The sequence below is a fragment of the Gopherus evgoodei genome, chromosome 9 (genome assembly GCF_007399415.2).
Source record: "Gopherus evgoodei ecotype Sinaloan lineage chromosome 9, rGopEvg1_v1.p, whole genome shotgun sequence".
Taxonomy (NCBI): Eukaryota; Metazoa; Chordata; order Testudines; family Testudinidae; genus Gopherus; species Gopherus evgoodei.
Window position 1 is genome coordinate 8426576 of NC_044330.1, and position 17749 is coordinate 8444324.

Here is a 17749-nt window from a genome sequence, read left to right on the forward strand (position 1 = left end):
CAGCCTGGTGAGTATTACCCCCCCCCCCCCATCTCTGGTCCCATCCCTCCCTGCAGCTGAAAGTCCCCACGACTGACAAGCCGGCGGTGACCGTGAACTTCCGCAAGCTGCTGCTAAACCGCTGCCAGAAGGAGTTTGAGAAGGACAAGGACGACGACGAGATCTTTGAGAAGAAGCAGAAGGAGATGGACGACGCTGCCGCTGTGAGTGGGGCTGTTCTCAGGGGGGCCAGGTGTGATCAGGAGCAGTGGGATGCGGTTCTCCTGGCTAAACCCCGCTCTCCTCCCCTCCCCACAGCCGGAGGAGAAGGCTCGTCTGAAGGAGGAGCTGGACGACGCGCGGGACAAGGCCAGGAGGCGCTCGCTGGGGAACATCAAGTTCATCGGGGAGCTCTTCAAGCTGAAGATGCTGACGGAAGCCATCATGCACGACTGCGTGGTCAAGCTGCTCAAGAACCACGACGAGGAGTCGCTTGAGTGCCTGTGCCGCCTGCTCACCACCATTGGCAAGGACCTGGACTTCGAGAAAGCCAAGGTTACCTGCCGCCCTCTTCCCCCAGCTTCCCGGCCCCAGGCCTGTCCATCAGGGTGCCCAGGAGAGCCAGGGAGCACCGGAAGGCAGGGCGTGTGGCAGCAGCTGTCCCTACAGGCTGCTCCATCTTGCTCAGTGGCCTAGGACTGTAGGGTACCAGGTGTTGCCCTTCAGAGCCATGCTGACCTTGGCCCCACGTTGCAGGAAGCGGTGTTGATGCTGCCTGTGGGGGGTTCTGGAGAGGGGCAGGGAGCGTGTGTGGGGCTGAGCTGTTGTGGGGAGGGGAGGCAGTGGGGTCTGCCTAGCCAGAGTGGCTCCCTACTTCCCATTCGCTTTTCACTCCCTCCATTTCTGCTCCCTGGGAGGAGACGGTGACTTCCCCAGGCGACTGGTGCCCTGGGATGCTGCGCTCGCAGCCCTAGCGCAGGGAGCTGTGGGGCCCTGGCGCGCTGCAGTGCCAGGCGTGGGGAGGGCATGGTGGTGACTGAGGTAACGCTGTCTCCCTTCGTGCAGCCCAGAATGGATCAGTATTTCAACCAGATGGACAAGATCATTAAGGAGAAGAAAACATCGTCTCGAATTCGCTTCATGCTGCAGGATGTGATTGACCTCAGGCGGGTAAGGTGCCAGCCCGGCCTCTGGATAGGCGGGCATGACTCTCCTGGGTAAGGGTCGTGTACACACAGGTAGATGGGTGCCAGCCCCACCCCTATATCCTCAGGATTGACGGGGGCGTAGTGGGATCTGGCATAGAGCGACGCTGTGGCCATCAAATCCACAGATCTTCTCTCCCTCCCTCTGGGTTGGTTAGCATTGTGTAGCCCCCACCCCTCCAGAGACGTGCAGGTGGCATGCCACCTGGTACAGGCCTGGGAAAACAGGAGGAGGCTATCTGGGCCAGTAAGTGGAGCTGGAGAGAATCCATGAAGGCTGCCCCACTGCCGGAGGGGAGCCGGGAGATCAGTGCCTGGCTGCGATGGCCGCGGGCTCCGGATTCAAAGGCAGGTAGCTGAGGTAGCATGTGGGTGGAACCATGTCTGTGCGGCGTGAGCCCCTGGCGGGGTGCCGGATGCTGGCAAATCCTATGCCAACATGCCTCATCGGGCCATTCCAGTCCGGCACAAATGGGTAAGGCAGTGTGTAGACAGCCCGATGGATCCTTTCCCCCTCCTGCAGCTGCTGTAACACCCTCCCCCCCCATGCCTTTTGCAGAATAGCTGGGTGCCACGGCGAGGGGACCAGGGCCCTAAAACCATCGACCAGATCCACAAGGAGGCGGAGATGGAGGAGCATCGGGAGCACATCAAAGTGCAGCAGCTAATGTCAAAGCAGGACAAGAGGAGAGGGCCTCCTGGTTCCTCATCTGGAGGTGAGAGGCCCGTGAGCTTCTTGGAGCACCTTGCCGAGTCCCTGTGGCCCTGGCAAGCCACATCAAGTGCTGGGATTGGGGGGATCTTGACCCTGCTGCTCCCAGGATCTCAGGCCTGTGACATTTTACAGACCAGTTTGAATGGTTCCCCCTTTCCACATGCTCACCTGGGGCTCTTGGGGATAGCTGATGGCCCTCACCCCAGCAGACCCAGAGTGCCCGCCAAGGCAGGGTCCCATGTTCCTGTGGGCAGGAGAACTGTGCAGCTGGGCCTGGGGCTGCCTGCTCCTCAGGCCCTAGCTCTGCCCTGAGTGTGTGATGTGGGGAGTCTGTATCTCTGTGGTGCTGGGGGTGGCTGGTGACCTCGGCCTGGTGTGTCCCTGTGCTGTACAGGTGGGCGAGGGAGCCAGGTTGCAGATGATGGCTGGAACACTGTCCCCATCAGCAAGGGCAACAGGCCTATTGACACCAGCCGGATAACCAAAATCACAAAGGTGAGTGGGAGTTGGGATGAGGGCGGGCGTTGGTGGTGTCTGGGGGAAAGGAGCTCTCAGCAGCCACAGATCTGGCCCCTGGTCTCAATTTTCCTTATGGTTATAAAGCTTTGAAAACGTGCTGGCATGTAACCAATGCAGATGTCTGCAGACGCCTGAATCGATGGCTGTGAGACGGATGACTGGCTCTATTCAGCCCAATTAGGTGTTAACTCTGAAACCCAAAGATGGCACACTGAATGCCAGTATTACCTGTTTTGCTAGGGATCATCTCAACAGAAAAGTCCAGCTCCTACTTACCCTTTCGACCAGGCTGCTTCCCCAGGAGTGCTGAGCACACGGTGCCAGTGATAACGAATACTGAGCAGCTGCTGCATTGGCTGGGCTGTTCCACCTCCTAGCAACCTCACTAAGTGAAGCTGCTGCGAAATGACTAGAGCAGTGCCAGATCCAGAGGCTTTGCTGCAGGATCTAGGGCCAGCTTGAGTCGGGGCGCATGGACACCTGCCCATAGGCAGCGTGGGCTCTTGGGCAAGCAGCGTGGTCCCGACGAGCCTGGGAGCCCAGCTCTGGGTGGATGCTGCGTGTCTGGCAAGGCCTTTCCCTGCTGGGCACTCAGCCCTGTGTGCTGGCATGTGCCGTCCCCACCATCTGCCAGCTCCTTTCACTGGGGAGAGGGAGGGCATAGTGCTAGACAAGAAACAACTCAAGCCAGCTCCGTGTCGGTTTCTCTCTGTGCAGCCTGGATCGATCGACTCCAATAATCAGCTGTTTGCACCTGGTGGGCGTCTGAGCTGGGGGAAGGGCAGCAGCGGGGGATCTGGTGCCAAGCCTGCTGACTCAGGTACATGAGCAGTGCTCACTGGCTCTGTGGCTGGAGGAGCCTGATGCCTGGATAATCTGTCTTGCATTGGGGGGGGGGTGCTGTGCCCACGCCCGGTTTGACTCATCTGTTCTCTGTTTCCAGCTTCTGATGCCACCCGGCCAGCTACTAGCACCTTGAATCGCTTCTCAGCCCTGCAGCAGTCGACCCCCACGGAGAGCCTGGATTCCCGGCGCGTGGTACAGAGGTGAGTCCCGTGAGCCCGCTTGGCTGTTGGCCGTGCAGCCACTAGAGTCTGGTGAATGTGTTTTGGGTGATGTCCTCCTGCTATTCCCAGGCATGGGGCTGCACACAGACCGGGGACAGAGCCCCTAACACACAGCGAGGGGAAGGAGCTTGCCTGAGTGCCTGGCAGTCTCAGGCGTGTGGAGAGATGCTGCTGGAGCAGAGCTTTGGAGAGGCCAAGAGCCAGTGGAGTGTAACTCCTCTCAGCCTCCTGCAGCTGCTACTCATTCAGCCATGCGGTGGGGCAAGTGGGAGAGGCCTCTGGGAAATGGGAGATATTAGCTCTGATAGGCAGTGCCACAAAAATCAGATGACAAAGCTGGGGTGCTACCAGCTGAGACCCTATAAGAGCTAGAGGTGCAGGAGCTGTTGAGGAGGAGGCTCTCACATCTGCAGAGGTGGTGACAGGGACACACGCAACAGGGAGCCAGGCAATTCTTTAAAACCCCAGGAGAGGGCCTAGCGCTGGAGCCGTCTTACCCTGGGTTCGGGAGGGTGGGGAAGTAGCATGTGAGTAGTAATAAGCTCAATATTATTCATCACCATACAAATTTTGACAGGTTTCCATGCCTCTTTTAGGGCTTATGTCCCGCCTTCCCACCCTCCATTTCCGTTGGCGCCAAAGTGTGGCGCCGTCGGCCATTTTGAAAAAAATGTGTGTGTGTATGTGTTTGACTAGGGGAAGTGTTGTGTATGTTTTGTGCTTGGTGACATGAAGAGAAAAAAGTTGAAAGAAGAGTGTAAAGAGGAAAAAAGAGAGTCTGAGTAAGGTTTAGAGAAAAAAGGAAATTTGAAAGAAGAGAGGTAAGTTATTGAAGAAAAGAGGCTGGTTATGAAAGAATAGAAAGATTTTTGTTTTTAAAGGGTTAGTTAGTTTGAAAGAAGAGAGATTTTTAGTGAGTTTGAGTAAGGAGAGAGGATGGTAAAGGCTTAGTTTGGTAGGCAAGTAAAGAATAGAAATTTTTGAGATAAATGTAAAAGGTGTATTAAATATCAGGGTGGGTTAAGAGAAAAGTTAAATAATATTGAAAACTAGGTTTATAAAGGGAATTGACTAAGGCAAAACCTGCTTGGTAAGCACAGGATAAAAAAGCATTGCAACTATTCAATACCAATGTAGGTTAAGAAAAAAGCATTTAAAAACATTAAAAACTAGGTTTAAAAAGGGAATTTACTACGGCGGAGCCTGTTTGGTAAGCACAGGGTAAAAAAAGTGAATAAAAAAGCATTGAAACTATTCAATACCAGTGTAGATGAAAAAAAAAAAGAGAAGAGCCCCCTTTGCAATGGGCAAAGATAGACAGCACATGATGGAATCAAAAAAAAGAGAGAGAGAAAACAACATTGGCGCCAAAGTGTGGCGCTGATGGCCATTTTGAAAAAGTGTGTGTGTGTGTGTTTGACAAGGGGAGGTGTTGTGTGTGTATGTGCTTGTGTACATGGAGAGAAAAAGGTTGAAAGAAGAGTGTAAAGGGAAAAAAGAAAGTTTGAGTAAGGTTTAGAGGAAAAAAAGGAAATTTGAAAGAAGAGGTAAGTTATTGAAGAAAAGAGGCTGGTTATGAAAGAATAGAAAGATAGAACTTTTTTAAAAAAGGAAATATTTGTTTTTGAAGGGCTAGTTTAAGAAAAAAGTTAAATAATATTGACAACTAGGTTGAAAAAGGGAAAGGCAAAACCTGTTTGGGAGTCCCAGGGTAAAAAAGTGAATAAAAAGGCATTGAAACTATTGAATACCAGTATAGGTTAAGCAAAAAGCATTACAAACATTAAAAACTAGGTTTAAAAGGGGAAATTTACTAAGGCAAAACCTGTTTAGTAAGCACATGGCCAAAAACTATAAAGGGGGTACTAAGAAAAAAGCATTTAAAATGATTAAAAACTAGGTTTAAAAAGGGAATTGACCGAGGCAAAGCCTGTTTGGTAAGCACAGGGTAAAAAGAGTGAGTAAAAAAGCATTGAAACGATTCAATACCAGTGTAGGTTAAGAAAAAGAGAGGTTAAAAAAAAAGAACAGGACAAGAAAAAAAAGAGCAAAAATAGAGAGCACATGGTGGAATCTGAATGAGACAGAGAGAAGCAGGCAGAGCCTGTTTAGTAAGCACAGGGTAAAACAGTGAATAGAAAAGCATTCAGAATCAGGGTAGGTTAAAAGAAAGAACAAGACAAGAAAAGGGAAAAGAGAGCCCCTTTTGCAAAGGGCAAAGATAGACAGCACATGGTTGAGTCAGAGAGAGAGAGAGAGACAGAGAGAGAATTCTCACCTTTTACTTCTTTCTGTAGAATGAGGCAACTTTTCTGGTTCAGACCCTCTCAGACTTGTTATCACCGCCTTTGGATCGGCCCAATCAGAGGTGGTTTTATAGCAGCATCATAGAATTCATTTTCCGGAACCAATCCTAGAGTTCCAAGATTTTAAACAAGAGCCAACTCCCTCCTATCCCCCCCTCCCCTCCCTTTTAGCTGTTTTATTCTTATCTAAAGAAACAGACCCCCCCAGCATTTTCCCGCCACGTAGCCCTTTTACAGAGGGGTTTTTATAAAAGTTAAATCCATAAGCTTTTAGTAACGCACCATTTTTTAAAGTTTTCCCCTAGGTTTTAAACTAATAGGGTTTGTTTCTTTTTTTTACTAAAAACAATGTGAAGCTGCAGCAAAGCTCCTGTTAGCAAAGCAGCCTCTGTGAATCAGTGGATCACAGAGAAGGACTTTGCTTTTTTACCTGCTTTTTAACAAACACAGGCTAAAGTTACATTAAGTTTTGCAAAGGGATAATGGCTTAAAAAGACAGATCTAAGACACATCCCTTTTATATTTGTGTTGCAATAAAAAAAACCAACAGGCAGAAGCACCCCACGTTTTTAGTAACAGACAGTTTATAAACTCCTTATTTTGTAAACCACTGAATTAGAGAGAAGACGATTGCTTCTTTCCCCACTTTTTAACAAACAGAAGTGAAAGTCTTGTAAAGGTATAAACACTTGAAAAGACATATCGAAATGAAGACACCTTTTTTTTATTTAACCCCCTTGGCGTAAGTGTTTCAATGAAAGAGTGGGCAGAGGGATTTTTATAAAAAAAAGTTAAAACCATAAGCTTTTAGTAACAAACAATTTTTAAAAGTTTTCCCCTAGGTTTTAAACTAACAGAGGTTATTTTTTAGTAAAAACAATGTGAAACTGCAGCAAAGCGCCTGTTAGCAAAGCAGCCTCTGTGAGTCAGTGGATCAGAGATAAGAAGGCTGCTTCTTTCCCAAACTTTTTAACAAACACAAGTTAAAATTACATTAAGTTTTGCAAAGGGATAATGACTCGAAAAGACAAACCTAAGACTCAGCCCTTTTGTATGTGTTGTAATAAAAAAGGAGCAGGCAGAAGCATCCTAGTCTTAAAACCCCAGGTTTTTAGTAACAGATGGTTTATATTCCCCTTATTTTGTAAACCTTTGGATTAGAGAGAAGAAGATTGCTTCTTTCCCCACTTTTTAACAAAGGGAGGTAAAAGACATGCCAAAATGAAGGCACTGTCCTTTGGTATAGGTGTTTTAATAAAAAAAGAGCATGCACAAACAGTCTAGGGTTATAAAAGTAATGTATAGTGACAAAAAAATTTTTTTTTCCCCCTAAGTTTTAGACTAGCACTGCTTATTTTTCAGTAAAAACTGTGAAGCTGCAGCAGAGCCCTGCTCTGCTCTTATCTAAACAACCAGGACCCTGTAACAGAAGCTGAACAACACATACTATAAACTATTTTAAAACGTGTTTTTGAAGTAATGTCTAAAACCCCCTCTTTTTAACGGATTAAATAAATGCATGAAATAACAAATTTACTTGAAGACACATTTCTTTATTTGTAGGGGTGTTTCAATTAAAAAAAAAAAAGAGCATGCAGAAGCATCCCAGACCTAAACCCACAAAACCCTTACTAAGAAAAAGTCTCCCCCCCCCCCCCAGGCTTTGAGTGTGAACCACTTGAAACAGCCTTTTGAAGGTAGTGGATTAGAAAAGAAGACCCCTTTGAAAAACAGGCTACCTGAAGACACTTTATTTTTTTTATTTAGCCCCGTTGGCGTAAGTGTTTCATTAAAATGTAAAAGAGCAGGCAGAAGCACCCCAGATTTAAACCCCCAGATTTTTAGTAACAGACGATTTATATACCCCTTATTTTGTTAACCATTGGATCAGAGAGAAGAAGATTGCTTTTTAACCTGCTTTTTAACAAAGAGAGGTGAAAAGGAATAAACAGTTGAAAAGACAAGCCTACCTGAAGACCCATAACCTTCATTTAGCCCCTCAGGCATAGGTGTTTCAATAACATGCAAGTCCACAGAAACAACCCAGGCTTAAAAACACAGAAAGCCTGTTTATAAAAGTTTTTCCCTAGGTTTAGGCTAGCACTGGTCATTTTTTAGTAAGGACAGCAGGCTTCTGCAGCAGAGCAGCTGTCAGCAAAAACAGCCTCTGTAAACCAGTAAATCAGAGATAAGGTGGCTGCTTTGCCTGTTTTTTAACACATACAAGTGAAAGTTATATTAAGTTTTGTAGAGGACAACACTTTTTTTAGTAAAAACAATGTGAAACTGCAGCAAAGCGCCTGTTAGCAAAGCAGCCTCTGTGAGTGAGTGGATCAGAGATAAGAAGGCTGCTTCTTTCCCAAACTTTTTAACAAACACAAGTTACAATTACATTAAGTTTTGCAAAGGGATAATGACTCAAAAAGACAAACCTAAGACACTACCCTTTTGTATGTGTTGTAATAAAGAATTATGCAGAAGCACCCTAGGTTTAAAACCCCAGGTTTTTAGTAACAGATGGTTTATAGTCCCCTTATTTTGTAAGCCAGTGGATTAGAGAGAAGAAGATTGCTTCTTTCCCCACTTTTTAACAAAGAGAGGTGAAAGGCTTTTAAGGGAATAACCCCTTGAAAAGACATGCCTAAATGAAGACACATTTCTTTATTTACCCCCCTTGACACAAGTGTTTCAGTAAAAAAGAGCAGGCAGAAGCACCCCCGGTTTTTAGTAACAAACAGTTTATAAACCCCTTATTTTGTAAACCTGTTCTGCTCTTATCTAAATAACCAGGACCCTGTAACAAAAGCTGAACAACACATACTATAAACCATTTTAAGGGAGGGCTTTAAACTAGGTTCGATGGGGACAGGGTTGTTTCTGCGGACTTGCATGTTATTGAAACACCTATGCCTGAGGGGCTAAATGAAGGTTATGGGTCTTCAGGTAGGCTTGTCTTTTCAACTGTTTATTCCTTTTCACCTCTCTTTGTTAAAAAGCAGGTTAAAAAGCAATCTTCTTCTCTCTGATCCCAATGGTTAACAAAATAAGGGGTATATAAATCGTCTGTTACTAAAAATCTGGGGGTTTAAATCTGGGGTGCTTCTGCCTGCTCTTTTACATTTTAATGAAACACTTACGCCAACGGGGCTAAATAAAAAAAATAAAGTGTCTTCAGGTAGCCTGTTTTTCAAAGGGGTCTTCTTTTCTAATCCACTACCTTCAAAAGGCTGTTTCAAGTGGTTCACACTCAAAGCCTGGGGGGGGGGGGGGGACTTTTTCTTAGTAAGGGTTTTGTGGGTTTAGGTCTGGGATGCTTCTGCATGCTCTTTTTTTTTTTTTAATTGAAACACCCCTACAAATAAAGAAATGTGTCTTCAAGTAAATTTGTTATTTCATGCATTTATTTAATCCGTTAAAAAGAGGGGGTTTTAGACATTACTTCAAAAACACGTTTTAAAATAGTTTATAGTATGTGTTGTTCAGCTTCTGTTACAGGGTCCTGGTTGTTTAGATAAGAGCAGAGCAGGGCTCTGCTGCAGCTTCACAGTTTTTACTGAAAAATAAGCAGTGCTAGTCTAAAACTTAGGGGGAAAAATTTTTTTTTGTCACTATACATTACTTTTATAACCCTAGACTGTTTGTGCATGCTCTTTTTTTATTAAAACACCTATACCAAAGGACAGTGCCTTCATTTTGGCATGTCTTTTACCTCCCTTTGTTAAAAAGTGGGGAAAGAAGCAATCTTCTTCTCTCTAATCCAATGGTTTACAAAATAAGGGGAATATAAACCATCTGTTACTAAAAACCTGGGGTTTTAAGACTAGGATGCTTCTGCCTGCTCCTTTTTTATTACAACACATACAAAAGGGTAGTGTCTTAGGTTTGTCTTTTCCAGTCATTTTCCCTTTGCAAAACTTAATGTAATTGTAACTTGTGTTTGTTAAAAAGCACGAAAAAGAAGCAGCCTTCTTATCTCTGATTCACTAACTCACAGAGGCTGCTTTGCTAACAGGCGCTTTGCTTCTTTGTCTTCCTAATTTAATGGTTTACAAAATAAGGAATATATAAACCGCCTGTTACTAAAAAAACCTAGGGTGCTTCTGCATGCTTTTTATTACAACACATACAAAGGGGGTGTTTTTTTATTCCTTTGCAAAACTTAAGGTAATTTTAACGTGTTAAAAATGGTGTATTAGTAAAAGCTTATGGTTTTAACTTTTATAAAAACTCTTTGTAAAAGGGCTACGTGGCGGGAAAATGCTAGGGGTCTGTTTCTTTAGATAAGAAAAAAACAGTTAAAAGGGCGAGGGGAGAGAGGAGGGGACGGGGGAAAGGAGGGGGCTGGCTCTTGCTTAAACTCTTAAAACACTAGGATTGGTTGGTTCAGGAAAATGAATTCTATGACGCTTTTGTAAAACCACCTCCGATTGGGCCGATCCAAAAGCGGTGATAACAAGCCGGAGAGTGTCAGAAGCAGGAAATCTCCCTCATTCTACAGAAAGACGGGCAAAGGTAACAATTCTCTCTCTTTCTCTTTAATCCTACCCTGTGCTCTCTATCGTTGCTCTTTGCAAAGCGGACTCTCTCCTCGCTTTTATTGTCTTGTAACCCGCCCTGATTCTGAATGCTTTTTTACCCTGTGCTTACTAAACAGACTCTGCCTGCTTCTCTCTCTGTCTCATTGTGATTCCGCCGCGTGCTCTCTGTCTTTGCTCTTTTTTCTTAATCTACACTGATATTGAATGCTTTTTTACCCCGGGCTTACCAAACAGGCTTTGCCTTGGTTAATTTTTTTTTAAACCTAATTTTTAAGTATTTCCTTATAGTTTTTGCTTATGTCCTTACAAAACAGGTTTTGCTTCACTTAATTATCCTTTTAAACTTAGTTTATAATGTTTTTTTCTTAACCTACATTGGTATTGAATAGATTCAATGCTTTTTTATCCTGTGCTTAACAAACAGGTTTTGCCGTAGTAAATTCCCTTTATAAACCTAGTTTTCAATATTATTTAACTTTTCTCTTAATCCACCCTGATATTTAATACACTTCCCCTAGTCAAACACACACACACATTTTTTCAAAATGGCCGACAGCGCCAACCAAAACGCGGGGTGGGAAGGCGGGACATAAGCCCTAAAAGGGCCGTGGAAACCTGTCAAAATTGCATGGTGATGAATACTATCGAGCTTATTACTACTCATGTGCAGTCAGGAGAGTGGAGAGTCATTGGGGGACGGGAGTGTGCTAGAGTCTGGGGGTGCTTTACCTCCTTTCCCCCCACCTCCCCAAAGGGGCAGCTCCAGCCGGGATCGGTCGGAGAAGGCCGGAGAGCGAGGGGAGCGGTTTGAGCGTGAGCGCTTGGAGCGGGGTGACCGCGTGGAGCGCCCTGACAGGGGGGAGCGGGCAGACAGGAACCGGCCCCCCATCACCAAGCGGAGCTACAGCAAGGAGACGGAGGACAGGAGCCGGGAGCGCGAGAGGCAGGGAGCCCAGGAGGCCGTCCGGAAGGTTTCCAGCATGACGGAGGAGAGGGACAGGAGCAGGGAGCCAGGTGAGGAGTGGGGCTGGCACGGAGCCGAGAGGGGGAGGCGGTGCCATGTTCACCCCGCCCAGTGCCCAAGTCCCATCAAGGGCCTGGCTGTCTGCGCTCGACTGAGGCATCCGCTCCACAGTCCAGCCATGCTGATGGGATCTCTCCCTCTGCACAGTTAAGCATGAGCCGGCGCCCCCTACGGCCCCCCCCAAGCCAGCGCTGTCGGAGGAGGAGCTGGAGAAGAAATCCAAGGCCATCATTGAAGAGTATCTGCATATCAATGACATGAAGGTGAGAACTGAGGCAGGGGCGGCCCCCCCGGCCTGCCCCTCGGGAGATGCATTGCATGCTGGGATCTTCACTGGGGGGGCGTGGGGAGGGCTGTGTTCCTGTACCACCTGCAGCCCTGGAACTGGCAGCAGAATTACAAGTGATGATAATCTTTCCTTTTAACCATAGAGGTGGATGGGGCAGGGCAGGGGTCGGGGCTGAGGGTAGGGCTGGGAGCTGTCAGCCCTTTGCTGGGGACCAGGAGCAAGCACAGGGAGCCGTTCCAGTCCACCCCGCAGCAGCTGCTGCAGTGTGTGCCAAAGAGTGGGACCGGGGCGGTGCTGAGCCCTCTCCCCCCTTGCAGGAGGCGCTGCAGTGTGTGCAGGAGCTGGCCTGCCCCTCCCAGCTCTATGTCTTTGTGCGGAACGGCATCGAGTCCACGCTGGAGCGGAGCATGATCGCCCGCGAGCACATGGGGCTGCTGCTCTACCAGCTGGTGAAAGCAGGAAACCTCACCAAGGAGCAGTACTACAAGGGGTAAGAGGGGGCCCCACTCCCTGGGCCCCTGCGCGGGAAGGGTCTGTAGCCAGGGGGCTTTTGTCCTTCTGAGAGCTGGGGGCCTGGCTGGCCCCATGGGCAGGGGTGGGATTTGCTCCCCTGCACCAGCCTGCACAGCTCTGCCCCTCTGGCTCACTCTGCAGACTCCCCTGGGCTGGCAGGGAGACACGGCACCTGTGCCGCCAGCCCTGAGCCCAGCTCCTGGAAGCTGCTCCTCCCCGCTGACCCGCCCGGCTCTCCTCTGCTTCCCTCACAGGGTACACGACATCCTGGAGATTGCTGAGGACATGGAGATCGACATCCCGCACATCTGGCTCTACCTGGCCGAGCTGATCACCCCCATCCTGCGGGAGGGGGGCATCCCCATGGAGGAGCTGTTCAGGTGAGCAGCTCCCTGCGCCGCTCGCCTTCCAGGCCCTGCTCCTGGGGCTGGGGGGGAGCATAACCAGGCACGTGGCTGGCTGCATAACGAGGAGCTGACCCGTGTATTTGTGCCCTGCAGAGAGATTGCCAAGCCCCTGGTGCCCATTGGCAAGGCCAGCACCCTCCTGCTGGAGATCCTGGGGTTGCTGTGCAAGGGGATGGTAAGTGCCGCCCCCGTACCCATCTGTTTGCCCTGCTAGTGGGGACCGAGAGCCACGTCCCTGGCAGGGAGGGCTGGGGTCTACATGTAACACCTAAGCCGTGGCCCAGCCCCTCAGCCCCCACCTCTCCTGTCTGGCTTTGTGGCACAGCCCTGGTTCCCCTGACCCCCCTGCAGACCTCATCCCTCCTGTCTGGCTCTGGGGCACGGCTGTGCTCCCTATGACCTCGCTGCTGTGGGGATGTTTGAGTCGGAGGAAGCACCACTAGATGAAGGGACTTGGAGGAAGCTGCAGAAAAAGGATCTGGGGGTCAGAGTGGATCACAAGCTAAATATGAGTCAACAGTGTAATGTTGTTGCAAAAAAAGTGAACATCATTCTGGGAGGTATTAACAGGAGTGTTGTAGGCAAGACATGAGAAGTAATTCTTCCGTTCTGCTCCGTGCTGATTAGGCCTCAGCTGGAGTGTTGTGTCCAGTTCTGGGCACCACATTTCAGGAAGGATGTGGACAAATTGGAGAAAGTCCAGAGAACAGCAACAAAAATGATTCAAGGTCTGGAAAACATGAACCCTGTGAGGAAAGACTGAAAAAATTGGGTTTGTTTAGTCTGGAGAAGAGAAGACTGAGGGGACATAAGTTTTCAAGAACCTAAAAGGTTGTTACAAGGAGGAGGGAGAAGAATTGGTGGTCTTAACCTCTGAGGATAAGACAAGAAGCAATGGGCTTAAACTGAAGCAAGGGAGGTTTAGGTTGGACGTTAGGAAAAAGTTCCTAACTGTCAGGGTAGTTAAACACTGGAATGAATTGCCTAGGGAGGTTGTGGAATCTCCATCATTGATGATTTTTCAGAGCAGGCTGGACAAACGCCTCTTAGGGATGGTCTAGATAATACTTAGTGCAGGGCACTGGACTAGACGACCTCTTGAGGTACCTTCCAGTTCTGTGATTCTATGAACGAGTGCAGGCTCCAAGCTTTGCCCTGCGGCTCTGACCCTGCCGTGCAGCCCCGATCTGGGCCATGTGGAGACACTCCCTGCTGCGGTTGCAGAAGGAGCAGAATGTCTCCCCCGCCCCCAGCCAGTCCCCTCCTCCAGCTGGGCACAGCTCGCTCTGCCCTCCCACGCCTCGGAAAGGGGTAGTTCGAGCCTGCCCAGGAAGCCTGATGACAGGAGAGCTCTCCCCCTATCCCCTTTTGCAGAGCCACAAGAAGGCAGGGACGCTGTGGAGAGAGGGCGGCCTGAGCTGGAAGGAGTTCCTGCCTGAGGACCAGGATGTGAACAAGTTTGTCACAGAGCAGGTGAGCGGGGCTGGACCCTCTCCAGGACCAGGGGGTGGGAGCTGCTCCCTGGCTGGCTTTGGGGCTCTGGGTGCTAGAGGACCCAGCAGGGAGCAACTTCATGCTGAGCAGCCCGGCGCCCAGCACTGCAGGCGGGATCTCCCAGCCCCATCTCTTGGGGCTCGTCTCCCTCCTGTTGCAGCACCATGGCTTCCCCTCACTGGCTTCTCCCGTCCCCAGAAAGTGGAGTACACCATGGGGGACAGCTCGGATACGCCCAGCCACAAGGAGCTGACTGCCGAGGAGCTGTGCAAGCAGATGGAGAAGCTGCTGAAAGAGAACTCTAACAACCAAAGAATATACGACTGGATCGAGGTGAGTACGCTGCCCCTAGGGCCTCCCCAGCAGGGGACGCTGGAGGAGTGAGGCTGGGGTACTGGCTGTGGGGGGAGCTCCCAGGAACTCCAGAGGGGAGTGGGGCAGGGGTGCTGGCCATGGGGGGAGCCCCTAGGTACTCCAGAAGCGAGGGGGCAGGAGCACTGGCTGGTTGCTCCAGTCCCAGTCTCTCTCAGCAGGGGGACACTGGTGGGGAGTGGGGCAGGGGCGCTGGCTGTGGGGGGTGCCCCCAGGTACTCCAGGAGGGAGAGGGCAGCAGCACTGGCTGGGGGTGCACCTCGTTGCTCCAGTCTCAGTCTCTTCCAGCAGGGGGCACTGCAGGGAGTTGGGTAGGGGTGCTGGCTGTTGAGGGAGCCCCCAGATACTCCAGGGGGAGTGGGGCATGGGTGCTGGCTGTGGGGGAAGCCCCCAGGTACTCCAGAAGGGAGGGGGCACTGGCTGGGGGTGCACCTGGTTTCTCCAGTCCCAGTCTCTCGCAGCAGGGGACACTGGGGGGAATTGGGTAGGGGCGCTGGCTGTGTCTCCGGATCACGGCTGCTGCTCTGTGGCTTCCCTGGGGAGGCCAGGCCCGAGGTGGGGGCAGGTCTCCCTCCTCCAGCACTGTGCCTGGCTGCCCGCTCTGAGGTATTCTCCCCCCACCAGGCCAACCTCAGCGAGCATCAGGTCTCATCCAATGTCTTCGTCAGGGCCCTGATGACGTCCGTGTGCCATTCGGCCATTGTCTGTAAGTAGAGAGGAGACCGCCCCGCCTCTGGGGGCTCAGCTTGGGGCCCAGACCTTCCCACGAGGGCGGCCTGAACTAGCCAGAGCCCTGGCAGCTGGGATGGGAGGGGGAAGCTAGCTGGTGCTAAGTGCAGTGGGGACCCTGTTCCTCCACCCTTCCTGGTGCCGCGTGTCCCACCTGCTGCACCCTGGGGCTGGGCTGCAGGATCTGCTGGGAGTGTGGGAGGAGTGGGTCTGGGGCTGCCCCCTGCCTCTCTCACTCACTCCCCTCCCCCTGCAGTCGAGAACCCGTACCGGGTGGACACAGCGGTGATCAAGAGCCGGGCCAAGCTGCTGCAGAAGTACGTGAGCGAGGAGCAGAAAGAGCTGCAGGCGCTCTATGCCTTACAGGCCCTCGTGGTGAAGCTGGATCAACCACCGAGTGAGTGTCTCCAGCCAGCTGGGGCCCAGCTGCTGGCTCCTGGAGGGCTAGGGAGTCCAGGGAGACGAAAGGAGGTGGGGCAGGGCAGCAGTCACTCGATCCCAGCCTATGCCCCTGGATGGACGTGCTCTGGGGTGGGGGGTGCCCAGCAGGGTCTATTCCCATGTCCCCCTGACCTCCTCTCTTGCCCTGCCCACAGACCTGCTCCGAATGTTCTTTGATGCCTTGTACGACGAGGACGTCATCAAGGAGGAAGCCTTCTACAAGTGGGAGTCTAGCAAGGACCCGGCCGAGCAGCAGGGCAAGGGGGTGGCCCTCAAGTCAGTGACGGCCTTCTTCACCTGGCTGCGGGAAGCTGAGGACGAATCAGACAACAACTGAGGAGTGGGGCCAGGGCCACCTCGGCCCACCCCGAGGCCCGGACTCTCTTGCGCAGAGGCCGCGGGGAGCCACCCTGCCTCCTGGACTCCCTCCTTTCCTTTTGTTTTGTTTTTCGAGGCCTGTATTGGTTTGTGTCTGATGATAATAAATTGATGCTGAAGGAGGCAGGCATGCTGTGGGGCTCTGCTCAGCCCCAGTGCAGGAACCCGGATGGATCGCAGTGAGCGGGGCCAAACTCTGCAGGGTGCAAAGCACCAGAAACTCGTGTCTGTTGGGGGCCGTCTCCTCCCCCCCATTTATTGCTGAAATATAGAGAGATTATATATATATAAACTTATTAAATTTGGTTTGGGGACAGGACTTTGCTCTCCCGCTCCCCCGTCCCTGGATCACAGCCTGCACCACAAACCTGCCGGATGGTTTTTTATTTTCAAAAAAATCATTTCAGTCCCCTCCCCATAATCTCCCACCTCTAAGATCGGCTTGGGAGCTGCTGGGGCCGTTCTGGGGGGAGCGGGAGTTCCAGTCCCCTCTGCGCTAGGCGAGCCTCCCATGGGGCCAGCTCCGCAGCTCCTGTCCCCCCCTCTCTCCCCAACACGTTTAAGGCCACAATTGTGCGAGCTAGCAAGCGGTGGCTTCATCTGCATCCCCTGTATTTATAGAGCGCCGGATGTTAACGAGCCGCACGCGTAATTATTAAAACAAGGATTCAATTACCGGTTACGTGAATTTGTAAATATTTTTTTTTTTTTTTTTTTGCTTTATGGAGTATTTAATTGAAGATTTAAAGGCATCTTTTCACCTTAAACTGGAAATAAAAGAACATTGCTAAATACCGCCGCGTGTGCCGCTGTCGGATCCGGGCCTGTGTCGGCGAGGGCTCGCCTGCCCCCCTAGCCCCCACGGCGCTGTGCTTAGAGCGGCTACAGCCTGTCTGCCCTGGATGGGGTGAAGGCTCCTGTGTGGCACTATAGCCATCGCTCTTCAAGCCTAAGGATTGCCACCGCGGGAGTCCCAAGAGAAGCGCTCGCGGGTCTGGTCTGGAGGGAGATCCGGGAACCTGAACATGCCCCAGGAGTCCCACGAAGACCAAGAGCTGTGGGGCAGGTGCCACCCGGGGACAGCCTGGGTCCCCGACGGACTGTGCCCATTCGTGCGGGCAAGGGGAGGTGGCAGGAAGGAAGGGGAGTGAATCCAGTCCAGAAGGCCGGGAAATTTCAGCGCATCACCTGCACCAGCCCTGGGAAGGGGGCTAGACTTTGAGCTCCTGCCCCCAGGCTGCAGGGGCACCTGTGTGTGAGGGCTGGGCAGAGGCACCACAGGGGGGGTGGTGGATGGATTGATGATAGATTATTCACAGTGTATGGCCTGAAGGGATCGTTAGCACATCTAATCTGACCTGGTGTAACACAGGCCATTAAAAGTCACCCTGTAACCTCCATACTGAGCCCAGTGATTTGGCTGGCTAATCCCCCACCAGGCTGCCTGGGGAGACAGGAGAGATGGAGAATCCCCCGCTGTGCCTGGTGAACAGCCCTCGCTGTCAGCCTTATTCCTCATCTGAGTGGGGCTGGCTTGCTCTGCTGCAGGCTTCGCAGCCCTGGGGGCAGGAGGGCACCAAGATGTGGAGTAGAGAGGCCGCCATGGTGTATTGCATGGAGGGGGGAAGGTTGGGGGGCAGGGGCGGCAGGGCTGAACCACCAGGCAGCTGAGCCAAGGGCCTCTCCTCTGGCTTTTGTAGCAGCCCCAGGGAGCCATGAAGAGTTACCCTGAGGGCAGGGATGGTGGGATTGCTCTGCCTGGGCAGCCTCTTC

The 17749-nt window shown here is 51.1% G+C and overlaps 1 protein-coding gene across 10 annotated transcripts in view; it reads left to right on the forward strand.

Annotated features, from left to right (window-relative positions):
* EIF4G1 (eukaryotic translation initiation factor 4 gamma 1) overlaps window positions 1–17376 on the forward strand; it is a 50341-nt gene extending 32965 nt beyond the window's left edge. For all 10 annotated transcript variants that reach the window (XM_030576435.1, XM_030576438.1, XM_030576437.1 and 7 more), the window contains 17 exons: window positions 57–203; window positions 298–534; window positions 1045–1149; window positions 1744–1900; window positions 2294–2394; window positions 3136–3238; window positions 3362–3464; window positions 11084–11343; window positions 11501–11616; window positions 11960–12132; window positions 12410–12535; window positions 12656–12737; window positions 13937–14035; window positions 14255–14389; window positions 15053–15134; window positions 15414–15554; window positions 15754–17376. In XM_030576435.1, the coding sequence (XP_030432295.1) occupies window positions 57–203; window positions 298–534; window positions 1045–1149; window positions 1744–1900; window positions 2294–2394; window positions 3136–3238; window positions 3362–3464; window positions 11084–11343; window positions 11501–11616; window positions 11960–12132; window positions 12410–12535; window positions 12656–12737; window positions 13937–14035; window positions 14255–14389; window positions 15053–15134; window positions 15414–15554; window positions 15754–15935 (2349 nt within the window). In that variant the 3' untranslated portion in view covers window positions 15936–17376. The remainder of the gene's footprint in view (window positions 1–56; window positions 204–297; window positions 535–1044; window positions 1150–1743; window positions 1901–2293; window positions 2395–3135; window positions 3239–3361; window positions 3465–11083; window positions 11344–11500; window positions 11617–11959; window positions 12133–12409; window positions 12536–12655; window positions 12738–13936; window positions 14036–14254; window positions 14390–15052; window positions 15135–15413; window positions 15555–15753) is intronic.
* Window positions 17377–17749: the final 373 nt, after the last annotated feature.